The sequence below is a fragment of the Schistocerca gregaria genome, chromosome 3, assembly GCF_023897955.1.
Source record: "Schistocerca gregaria isolate iqSchGreg1 chromosome 3, iqSchGreg1.2, whole genome shotgun sequence".
Classification (NCBI taxonomy): Eukaryota; Metazoa; Arthropoda; class Insecta; order Orthoptera; family Acrididae; genus Schistocerca; species Schistocerca gregaria.
Genome location: NC_064922.1, coordinates 616,092,234 through 616,105,032, shown reverse-complemented (window position 1 = coordinate 616,105,032; position 12,799 = coordinate 616,092,234). Strand labels below are relative to the sequence as shown.

At 46.0% G+C, this 12,799-nt stretch overlaps 1 protein-coding gene across 1 annotated transcript in view; it reads right to left on the bottom strand.

Moving 5' to 3' along the window:
• Nucleotides 1–12,799, bottom strand: part of LOC126355531 (ATP-binding cassette sub-family B member 5-like) — a 188,199-nt gene that overhangs the window by 163,197 nt on the left and 12,203 nt on the right. Inside the window, exon 3 of the mRNA XM_050005875.1 lies at nucleotides 12,434–12,634. Coding sequence (XP_049861832.1) covers nucleotides 12,434–12,634 — 201 coding nt within the window. The remainder of the gene's footprint in view (nucleotides 1–12,433; nucleotides 12,635–12,799) is intronic.

Here is a 12,799-nt window from a genome sequence, read left to right as displayed (position 1 = left end):
TTTAATTTTGGAAAAGTGCCACGTAACGAGTGCAGGTGGTGCAATATGTCAATATCGTTGTAAGATAACAGTTGGTGTCGTAAAATATCAGTCGAAATAATAATCATTTACCAACAAAATCATGTCAAGAAAATACCGACGCAACATATTACAGCGTCAGCACATAGCAAGGTAACAAAGAATTGAATACTATTGCAAGACTGAAGAACTCTTTGGCAGATGAAGAAGATGAGTATTAGGTGTTAGTGGTTGGCATACTGCGGCAGTTTTAAACAAGTTTCCATATTGTCAGATTCCAACAGTAAATGCAGTGAGATCCCAATAATAAATGCTTTGGCTAGAGTCTCGGTGGAGATGTTATCAACTGTAATCGTCTCTGCCAACATGTAAAACTGTCCGCAACGGTTAGTAAGTAACGTTGCCCTTCAGAGGGGGGCAGTGGCCTGACATCAGTGTTTATATATGTGCAAATCTCTCCGTCATTATCAGGGAACCTGCTTCTTGGTATTGTATGCATGCCATGCTATTTTACTACACTGACGTTGCTTACATGTGTGGGCCCACTGTTGGCAATCCGTCTCCACTCCTTGCCAGAGACTGCAAAATACACTCCTGGAAATGGAAAAAAGAACACATTGACACCGGTGTGTCAGACCCACCATACTTGCTCCGGACACTGCGAGAAGGCTGTACAAGCAATGATCACACGCACGGCACAGCGGACACACCAGGAACCGCGGTGTTGGCCGTCGAAAGGCGCTAGCTGTGCAGCATTTGTGCACCGCCGCCGTCAGTGTCAGCCAGTTTGCCGTGGCATACGGAGCTCCATCGCAGTCTTTAACACTGGTAGCATGCCGCGACAGCGTGGACGTGAACTGTATCTGCAGTTGACGGACTTTAAGCGAGGGCGTATAGTGGGCATGCGGGAGGCCGGGTGGATGTACCGCCGAATTGCTCAACACGTGGGGCGTGAGGTCTCCACAGTACATCGATGTTGTCGCCAGTGGTCGGCGGAAGGTGCACGTGCCCGTCGACCTGGGACCGGACCGCAGCGACGCACGGATGCAGGCCAAGACCGTAGGATCCTACGCAGTGCCATAGGGGACCGCACCGCCACTTCCCAGCAAATTAGGGACACTGTTGCTCCTGGGGTATCGGCGAGGACCATTCGCAACCGTCTCCATGAAGCTGGGCTACGGTCCCGCACACCGTTAGGCCGTCTTCCGCTCACGCCCCAACATCGTGCAGCCCTCCTCCAGTGGTGTCGCGACAGGCGTGAATGGAGGGACGAATGGAGACGTGTCGTCTTCAGCGATGAGAGTCGCTTCTGCCTTGGTGCCAACGATGGTCGTATGCGTGTTTGGCGCCGTGCAGGTGAGAGCCACAATCAGGACTGCATACGACCGAGGCACACAGGGCCAATACCCGGCATCATGGTGTGGGGAGCGATCTCCTACACTGGCCGTACACCTCTGGTGATCGTCGAGGGGACAATGAATAGTGCACGGTACATCCAAAGCGTCATCGAACCCATCGTTCTACCATTCCTAGACCGGCAAGGGAACTTGCTGTTCCAACAGGACAATGCACGTCCGCATGTATCCCGTGCCACCCAACGTGCTCTAGAAGGTGTAAGTCAACTACCCTGGCCAGCAAGATCTCCGGATCTGTCCCCCATTGAGAATGTTTGGGACTGGATGAAGCGTCGTCTCACGCGGTCTGCACGTACAGCACGAACGCTGGTCCAGCTGAGGCGCCAGGTGGAAATGGCATGGCAAGCCGTTCCACAGGACTACATCCAGCATCTCTACGATCGTCTCCATGGGAGAATAGCAGCCTGCATTGCTGCGAAAGGTGGATATACACTGTACTAGTGCCGACATTGTGCATGCTCTGTTGCCTGTATCTATGTGCCTGTGGTTCTGTCAGTGTGATCATGTGATGTATCTGACCCCAGGAATGTGTCAATAAAGTTTCCACTTCCTGGGACAATGAATTCACGGTGTTCTTATTTCAATTTCCAGGAGTGTAGTTTTACCAACGTCTTAACTCCCGGCTGGCACAGATTATGCACATATTGAAACATTTGTCTGCAGAGTGGTGCTAGCTCAAACGGCTAGGTCTTACCATGAGAAACATTACAATGAACTCGAGTATCTGAGGCTGGAACTTCAAAGAAGCTTGAACTGTAAGTCCGACTTAACGTCACCCAGCCAATCATGAAGCTCTGTGTCACATTCTTGGGCTTGGCCGGCTGCGTAAAGTCAACCATCTATGTAACAGTGCTTATTCGTGATAAACAGTCCGCAAAAAATTATTCAGACTAAAAATGTGCCGAATGTCGTGGAAAACTGTGAGATAACCTCCAGCTGGTTATATTGTCGTGGAGAACACTTATCGTTATTCTGCCGGAATGCAAATGTTAGAAGCTTATGGTGTGTATATATTGAAAACTGCGATCTGAAGCTGCGTGTGAAAGTATTTTATAGTGGTGCAGAGAGCTAACAATTCTCTACCAAACGCACTGTATTGTTGCTGCATTGGCGTCACTTCCAAGAGATAAAGGCGAGCGGCTGCCAAATGTCATTTCGTTTTCCATTGACTATGATCGCGAATGTTTTGTTGCTGTGGCGACATCTCAGTGTGGGCCTGAATATGGGGGCGTAACGCCGGCTTAGGATAGGCTAAGCACAGTTGGTGGTGGCGTGTTTCTTGCTCTTATAAGTAGTTTAACTTGTCGCGAAATTGAAATAGATACTTCCTGTGAGTTAGTATGGGCAGAGGCCATTCTTGGTAGTCGGAATAAAATAATAACTAGATCATTTTACCGACCTCCCAATTCAGATGATACAATTGCTGGAGGGTTCAATGAAAACTTGAGATTGATTTCAAACACGTACCCGATTCTTACAGTTAATGGTGACTATAATGTACCCTCGATATCTTGGCCAAAATACATGTTTAATTACAGAAGTACGCATGAAACATCATCCGAAATTGTGGTAAAGTCATTCTCTCAAAATTATTTCGAGCAGTTAGTTCATGAGCTGGTTCAAATGGTTCAAATGGCTTTGAGCACTACGGGACTTAACAGCTGTGGTCATCAGTCCCCTAGAACTTAGAACTACTTAAACCTAACTAACCTAAGGACATCACACACATCCATGCCCAAGGCAGGATTCGAACCTGCAACCGTAGCAGCCACACGGTTCCGGACTGCGCGCCTAGAACCGCGAGACCACCGCGGCCGGCAGTTCATGAGCTCACGCGAATAGTAAACTGTTGTGAAAACACACATGACCTCTTAGCAACAATTAATCCTGAGTTAATAAGGAGCATCAAAACGGATACAGGTATTAGTGAACACAGGTTGTCGTAGCGAGATTGAATATTGCAACCCCCAAATATTCCAAAAATAAACAAAAATATACCTATTCAAAAAAAGCAGATAAAAATTCACTTGACGCCTTCCTGGGAGACAATCTCCATTCCTTACAAATTAACAATGTGCCAGTAAGTGTAGACCAGACGTGGCTTAAATTCAAAGAAGTATTATCGGCAGCAATTGAGAGATTTATTGAAAATAAATTAACAAACGACGAAGCTGTCCTCCTCCCTACACAAAACGGGTCGGAACACTATTGCAGCAACAACTAAAAATATGGCAAATTTAAGCGGACGCAAAATCTCCAATATTGGCGATCTTTTGCAGAAGCTCGAAATTTAACGCGGACTTCAATGCGAGAGATTTATAAGAGATTTCACAACGAAACTTTGTCCCGAAACCTGGCAGAAAACCCAAAGAGATTCTGGTCGTATGTGGAGTATGCTAATACTATCGACGACGGTGCTGCCTAGGCAGAGTTACTAAACACAGCATTTCGAAATTTCTTCATCAGAGAAGACGAAGTAATATTGCAGAATTCGAATAAAGAACAGCTGCTAGCATGAGTAAGGTAAGCATCCTCGCAGTAGTGAAGCAACATAAATCACTTAACAAAAGCAAGTCTTCCGGTCCAGACTGAATGCAGTTAGGTTCCTTTCAGAGTATGCTGATACAATAGCTTCATAGTTAACAATCATATGCAACCGTTCCCTCGACGAAAGATCCGTACCAACGCGTGGAAAGTTGCACAGGTCACACCATTATTCAAGAAAGGTAGTAGAAGTAATCCACTAAATGACAGGTCCATATCATAAACGTCGATATGCAACAGGATTTTGGAAGATACACATATCAAAAAAAGTTTTGCATCACTCCGGTTCCTAGAACTCCTGAAGATAAAAGTTGACTGTGGATATTGTATCAGAGACACAGTCCCTTTGACTGTTCAGATGACGGCCGGACTGGTCGAGCGGTTCTAGGCGCTACAGTCTGGAACCGCGCGACCGCTACGGTCGCACGTTCGAATCCTGCCTCGGGCGTGGATGTGTGTGATGTCGTTAGGTTAGTTAGTTTTAAGTAGTTCTAAGTTCTAGGGGACTGATGACCGCATCAGTTAAATCCCATAGTGCTCAGACCCATTTGAACTGTTCAGAGATGTCACTAAACCCGCCCAATGGTTCAAATGGCTCTGAACACTATGGGACTTAACATCTATGGTCATCAGTCCCTTATAACATAGAACTACTTAAACCTAACTAACCTAAGAACATCACACAACACCCAGTCATCACAAGGCAGAGAAAATCCCTGACCCCGCCGGGAATCTAACGCAGGAACCCGGGCGCGGGAAGCGAGAACGCTACCGCACGACCACGAGCTGAAACCCGCCCAAAGTTGTAAACAATCATGCATGAACAGCGCCTATTTGACCGAGGGGTCCGACAACCGATCAGTTCCAGTCATTCCACCAAGAAGGAGGTACACGTCACGTGTTGTTTGTAGTTCAACCATGCCTAGACGGTCAATACCGCGGTTCGATCGCGTCCGCATACTTTGTGACAGGAAGGGCTCTCAACAAAGGAAGTGTCCAGGCGTCTCGGAGTGAACCAAAGCGATGTTGTTCGGACATGGAGGAGATACAGAGAGACAGGAACTGTCGATGACATGCCTCGCTCAGGCCACCCAAGGTCTACAGTGGACGACCGCTACCTATGGATTACGGGTCGGAGGAACCCTGACAGCAGCGCCACCATGTTGAATGATGCTTTCTTTGCAGCCACAGGACATCGTGTTACGACTCACGCAATAGGCTGCATGATGCGCAACTTCACTCCCGACGTCCATAGCGAAGTCCATCTTTGCAACCACGACACCACGCAGAGCGGTACAGATGAGCCCTACAACTTGCCGAATGGACCGCTCAGGATTGGCATCACGTTCTCTTCATCGATGAGTGTCACTTATGCCTTCAACCAGACAATCGTCGGAGACGCGTTTGGAGGCAACCCGGTCAGGCTGAACGCCTTAGACACACTGTCTAGCGAGTGCAGCAAGGTGGAGGTTCCCTGCTGTTTTGGTGTGGCATTATGTGGGGCCGGCGTACGCCGTTGGTGGACATGGAAGGCGCCGTTACGGCTGTACGATACGTGAATGGTATCCTCCGACCGATAGTACGACCATATCGGCAGCATACTGGTGAGGCATTCGTCTTCATGGACGACAATTCGCGCCCCATCGTGCACATCTTGAGAATGACTTCCTTCAGGATAACGACATCACTCTAATGAAGTGGCCAGCATGTTCTCCAGACGTGAACCGTATCGTACATGCCTGGGGTAGATTGAAAAGGGCTGTTTACGGACTACGTGACCCACCAACTATTCTGAGGGATCTACGCCGAATCGCCGTTGAGGAGTGGGACAATGTGGACAGCGCCTTGATGAACTTGTGGATAGTATGCCACGACGAATACAGGCATGCATCAGTACAAGAGTACGTGCTACTGGGTATTAGAGGTACTGGAATGTACATCAGTCTGGACCACCAACTCTGAGGGTCTAGCTGTATGGTGGTACAAAATGCAATGTGTGGTTTTCATGAACAATAAAAAGAGCGGAAATTATGTTTATGTTGATCTCTATTCAAATTTTTTATGCAGGTTTCGGAACTCTCGGAACGGAGGTGATGCAAAACCTTTTTTGAGGTGTGTATATTGTGTTCGAACATTATGAATTACCTCGTAGAAAATGGTCTATTGTCATACATGGCTGTTGATATACTTTCCGGGATGTGAGGTCGTGGTCCAAGAACTTTTTCTGCTCCTTACGTTTCGTCCAGGACTGCGCTGGACTTCCTCAGAGGCGCTGCTCCGCTGAGTCAGCGCCTCTGAGGAAGTCCAGCGCAGTCCTGGACGAAACGTAAGGAGCAGAAAAAGTTCTTGGACCACGACCTCACATCCCGGAAAGTATATCAACAGCCATGTCACCCGGTCGTGAAAGCCTTCATTCTATTGTCATACAGTCAACACGGATTTAGAAAACGTCGTTCTCGTGAGACACAACTAGCTCTTTACTCACACGAAGTGTTGAGTGCTTTTGACAAGGGATTTCAAATTGATTCCGTATTTCTAGATTTCCAAAAGGCTTTTGACACTGTACCACACCGGCGGCTTGTAGTGAAATTGCTTGATTATAGAATATCGTCCCAGTTATGTGACTGGATTCGTGATTTCCTGTCAGAGATGCCACACTTCGAAGTAATCGAGAAAAATAGAAGTGATTTCTGGCGTTCTCCAAGGTAGTGTTATAGGCGCTTTGCTGTTCCTAATCTATATAAATGATTTAGGAGACAATGTGAGCAGCCGCCTTAGGTTTTTTGCAGATGACGCTGTCGTTTATCGACTAGTAAAGTCAATAGAAGACCAAAACAAATTGCAAAAGATTTAGAAGAGTTATCTGTATGGTGCGAAAATTTGCGATTACCCTAAATAACAAAAAGTGTGAGGCCGTCCAGGTGAGTGCTAAGAGGAATCCGTTAAACTCCGGTTACACGATAAATCAGTCAAATCTAAAGGCCGTAAATTAAACGAAATACCTAGGAATTACAATTATGAACAACTTAAATCGGAAGGAACACATAGAAAATGTTGTGGGGGAGGCTGACCAAAGATCGCGTTTTACTGACAGGGCACTAAGAAAATGTAACGGATCTACTAAAGAGACTGCCTACACTACGCTTGTCAGTCCACTTTTAAAATACTGCTGCCCGGTATGGTGTTCTTACCAGACAGGATTGATGGAGTACGTCGAGAAAGTTCAAAGAGGGGTAGCACACGTTTTGTATTATCGCGAAATAGGAGAGAAAGTATCACTGAAATGATACAGGATTTGGGATGGACATCATTGAAACAAAGGTATTTTTCTTTGCAGTGGAATCTTCTCACGGAATTTCAATGACCTACTTTCTCCTCCAAATCGAAAATATTTTGTTGACGCCGACCTACATAAGGAGAAACAATCACCATAATAAGATAAGGGAAATCAGAACTAGTACGGGAAGCTATAGGAGTTTTTTTTCCGCGAGCTGAACGAGGTTGGAGTAATAGAGAATTATTGTGAAGGTGGTTCGATGAACCCTCTGTCAGGCAATTAAATGTGATTTGCAGAGTATCCGTGTAAATGTATATGTAGCTTGTTGCAGTGCGACGCCAATGGTTGACTGGCTCGCGTCAATAACAAGTACGAGCGGGGGTCCAGTGCAGGATGTGCTAGTATTATCACCTCAGCTATGTTTCGATTGGCCGCCTCAAAAGCGTCTAACATTGCTTGGGTCCACCGCATGGGCGCTTTGCCTTTAGTTTCGGGTCCTGCTAGTGCTGGCGTTAGAGGCTCTTGGAACTCAGCTGCACATTGCAAGTGGCAATGGTAAAAGAACTGACACAATTCCTTGGCTGTTTCTGCCAGTGGGCGTGATACCTTGGACGAAATAATGTGTCTCAATTTCCACGTTGATGAACATGCACTTGGCTGTATTCAAAATTATTTCACATTCGTTGAGTCGTGTAAACACTTCTAACAGGAGACGTTCACGGTCCTCTGGAATGGTTCAAATTACGAGGATGTCGTCAAGGTAAGCAAAGCAGCAATAATACAGACCTCTAAACACAGAGTATATAAATCGCTGTCATGTCTGTGCACCGTTTCTAAGTCACATAAAAACTTTCGAATAAGCCAAAGGATTTAATTATGGCTGTTTTTGGAAAATATTCCTCGGTAACTGCGATCTGTATATATGCTTGAGCACTCTCTAATACGCTGAAAACCTTTTTCCCAGACAGGGCATGCTTATAATCTTTTAGCAGCGGGACAGGATACTTGTAAGGAATTGTAAGTGCATTCAGTGTGCCGTAAAATCCCCGCATAGCCGCCAAGCACCGCTCCTTTTTGGCACCAGGTGTAATGGTGACAACCATGGCTCACTTGAGGAATGGGTGACACCTTTTGTTCAGCATCGTGTCAAACTCTGACCTAACTGTGGCCTAACTGTCCAGTGCAAGTCGCCTAGGTCGACAGCAAATACGTGGGCCAGTAGTAGTATTAATATAATGTACTGCATTATGGCGTACCTTCTGTGGGGTCTTAGGGGACCGTGTAAGTGATGGATACTGCTCGAGTAGGTTTGCGTACCCATCTGTGGTCGACTGCATCACTCTGGCATCGAGCGTGGCCGCGCTTCGTTGATTAGTTGGTTTGAAAGAGGGGAGGAAGGGGCCATACTGCTAGGTCATCGGTCCCTCGTTCCGATTAAAATAATTCCACAAGGGTGGGAGTAAAATAATCGAGACATACGAAACACAGCTGGAAGAAAGGAGAAGACTACAAGAATGACAGAAGGGAAACGAACACTAAAATGGACAAAATCGGACAAGAAAAGCAGAGGGACGCAAGAAACATGTAGAAGAGATCAAAACGAGAGCAGGTTATATGGCTGGCTGACCATGAGAATAAAAAGGAGAAATCAGCCACTCCCCAATACATTAAAACCTCCGCCCTAAAAGCACTAGGGTGGAGGACACAGAGGGACAAAGGACATGCGCTAAAACTTAGATCAAATGATAAAACCCACCCTCACGAATAAAACGTAAAACTAAAGCTGCTGTTGAGGCACTGTCGCCCAACACTGAATGTAGGGTCCTGGGATAGTTAAAAGTCCGCCGCAGATCGCCAAAAAGTGGGCAGTCCAGCAAGAGATGGACGACTATCATTTGTGAGCCACAGCGACACTGAGGTGGGTCCTCGCGACGGTGGAGGTAACCATGCGTTAGCCACATATGGCAAATGCGGAGCCGGCAGGGGACAACGGATTCCATGCGAGAGGACCGCATGGAAGGCTTCCACACATTCGTAGTCTCCTTAATGACACGCAGTTTGTTGTGAGTACTGTTATACCTCTCCGTCTCCCAAAGCCAAAAAACCCTGCGGCGTAAGACAGAATGCAGGTCAGTTTCGGAGATACCCATCTCCAGAAGCGGTTTCCGCGCAGCCTGTTTGGCCAGCGTGTCGGCAGGTTCGTTGCCTGGGATTCCGACGTGTCCTAGGGTCCACACAAACACCACTGAATGACGGGACCGTTCCACGACATAGATGGACTCCTAAATGGACGTTACCAAAGGATGGCGAGACTTTGTAGGCTGCTCAAGGAGTCAGTACACAGGAGAAATGACTCGCCAGGGCATGAGCAGATGTGCTCAAGAGCACGAGATATGGCCGCCAGCTCTGCAGGAGAAACGCTGCAGCCATCTGGCAAGGGATACTGTTCAATATGCCCTCCATCAACATACGCAAAGCCTACATGACCATCAGCCATCGAGCCATCTGGCCCCGGTACATGCCGAGAATCGAAATGAAGTGATAGCGGAGAGAAGCCGCGTTAATGGACTTCCTAGGGCCATGCAAAAGGTCCAGAAGAATCTGCAGCCTAGGTGTACACCATGGAGGTGTATATGAATGGACCTAGAGGAGAGGTGGTAACGGGAAGGACTTCAATTCAGACAGAAGGGACCGAATGTGAACCGCAATCATAAACCCTGAACCTGCGATTGCAATAGCGGCGCGGTTCCGGACTGAAGTACCTAGAACCGCTCGGCTACCTGGTCCAGCTAAAATAAATGTGTTTCATTACTTATTGAGCACCTCTCACATTATTTTAAAGAGCAATTGATTTTAGATCAGTCAGACTTCCAGCAAAATTTTATATTACGAAGCTCGTATTTCAAATGTAGGATAGAGTAGCTAAGCGAGTAATTATTCAGTTCTTTGGCACGAATGAAACTGGTAATCATACACATTTTTTTCTTCAAATTACGCGCTCAAATGTAAGAGCCAATCTCAACAGCAATCCCTTTGCCATTTTATTCGAGAACATAAAATTCACTATCACTCTTCGAAAACTGTTAGGTAGAAATTAAGTTGCCGAACAGAAAGTTTGGTCTGTAAGCATAAAACTGATCACAGAAGTAGCAAACAGAACGGGGAAGCAGATACAGCAGAAAATATTATTAATACGAAATTGGGTATAAGAGAATAAATGTTCTAAGTTGACGTCATATATTTTTGTCCAGCAGTGAAACTGCAAATACACTGGAAAAAATAAGTTCAACTATTAAGCTGAATGTATCTGAATAGGACGGTTGCATTCTGTCAAACAATATATATTAAAATCCGGCTGGACGTGTAAAATGATCCGAACGAGATAAGCATGTACGAACTGCACGACGTTCCAATTGACAAGACAAACATAGAATGGCTTCAGTATTCAACAACACGGTGAAATCCTAACAGTATGCTTCTGCATCACACGTAGTTCGCTCAGAAAAATTACCATATGTTTATGTTAAGAATTTTCATCATTCTTGTTTCTAATTAGAATACTGTGTCAGGTGGGAACGAGAGCGATTTAAGCTTTCCGTCTGATCACCTAACAAGCTTGCTGTAATGCTGGAATCTTGCCGAATATTATTTCATTCTTTTTAAAAATTAAATGACATTCGAACCTATATTGTTTCTCTGCTCTTCTCTTCTTACCTCTGAACTGCAGCTGCTCACATCATTGCAGGTTAGTTGGACCAGCTGGTTGGCCAGTCCTGGCCAAGTTAAATGTATCGGTAAAACTCTTTCCCACATTATCGATCAGTCTATATGCGTCTAACACAGCGTAAAACGCATCCTTATGATGGTACTTGACTGCTCCAAGCGAAATGATCCAGTGACGTTTAAGTGGAAGAATATACGGTGTAATGTTAACATCAGTTTTATTCTTATAATGAACACAGTATAGTAAGCTGCACGTAAAACTTCACGTCGTTCCAGATAGTACTTGACTGTAGGGCAGTCGTGTGAACCAGTTCTGAAGCGCGTGGTGTTGAAAATGGAAAAAAAGTCGACCATCGTACAGTGATTAAATTCTTCGTAAAAGAAGGTTTAACACCGACCGAAATTCACTTGTGGCTTGTAAATGTGTATGGCGGTTAATCAATTTCCGCCGTGAAGAAACGGGCGTGGCCGTAAAAGTGTCTAGGATGATCCACGCGAAGGACGTCCAAACAGTGCAAGCATACCGGATAACATCGGCAAAAGGCATGATATGATCTTGGAACATTGGCGCAAAACTACTAATGCTCTAGGGATATCAAAGGAACGTGTTTGCCACATCTTGCACCAGGAATTGATCATGAGAAAGCTTTGTGCAAGATTGGGTGCTGCTTCTGCTCACTTTTGACCCTCACCGCATTCACAAGACACTTACCGAAAAGTGCTTGGTGCGTTATAAGAAGAACAGAAGTGGCTTTTGGCGTCGGTATGTGACAGTGGACGAAACATGGATTCATCTGTACACACGCGAATCCATACAGCAGCCAATGCAGTGGAAAGAAGCCAGTTCTTCAGCTCCAAAGAAGGCAAGGACAAACCATCAGAGTAACTGATCAAGGCGTCAGTGTTTTGGAATGCGAAAGGATTTCTGTTGATTGACTATCTTGTAAAAGGTAAAACCATAGCTAAACAATACTATTCTGAGCTTCTAACGAAAATGGAAGCAAGCATTCGTGAAAAGAGACTCAGCTTAAAGAAGAAAAAGTCACTTTCCATCAGGACAATGCACCTGTCTACTAAAGTGTCTTGAGCAATGGGAAAATTGAGGGATTTGCACTATGAAGTGCTGGAACATCCACCCTATTCCCCAGATTTGGCTACTTCGAACTTCCATCTATTTTCAAAACAGAAGAAATTCCTCAGTGGTCAACGCTTTTCGTCCACTCGAGAAAACGTTGTGGTTTTAGATGAGTACTTTCCACCACTTCTGGAGGGACACCACAGAGAGGGAACAATGGCATTGTAACACCGCTGGATGAAATGTATTGATATTTGAAAAGTAAAAGTTGTTTGAAAGGATAAATTGTCGTTTTCACTATAAGATCGAGAACTTTACAGACTGCTCTCGTACACCAATTGTCGACTAATTAGATAACAAGTTATACTCAGAATCTCTGACCTTTGGCATCTGATCAATAACGTCGTGGACACCAGCGATCTTGGCTACATCCGTGACGTCGGCGTCACTGCCGGCGACGCCGAAGCGGATGGCGTCGGCCACTGTGGCACCCAATAGCGTTGTCTGCTGCTGCACGAAGGCGATGCGCGCTCGAAGCCACGCCCCCGTCACGTGTCGGATGTCCACGCCACTCACGCGGACCTGCCAGTGACACGGTGTCCACACATTGTGATCAATCCGGACACACTATTTCATTTACACTTGTGGCCATTACAGTGCCAACACCATGAAGGCCGCATCCAACAAACATCTAATTGTCACGAAGTGTACTACCACTACGCGCTTCAGTATCCAAATGATTAGAAT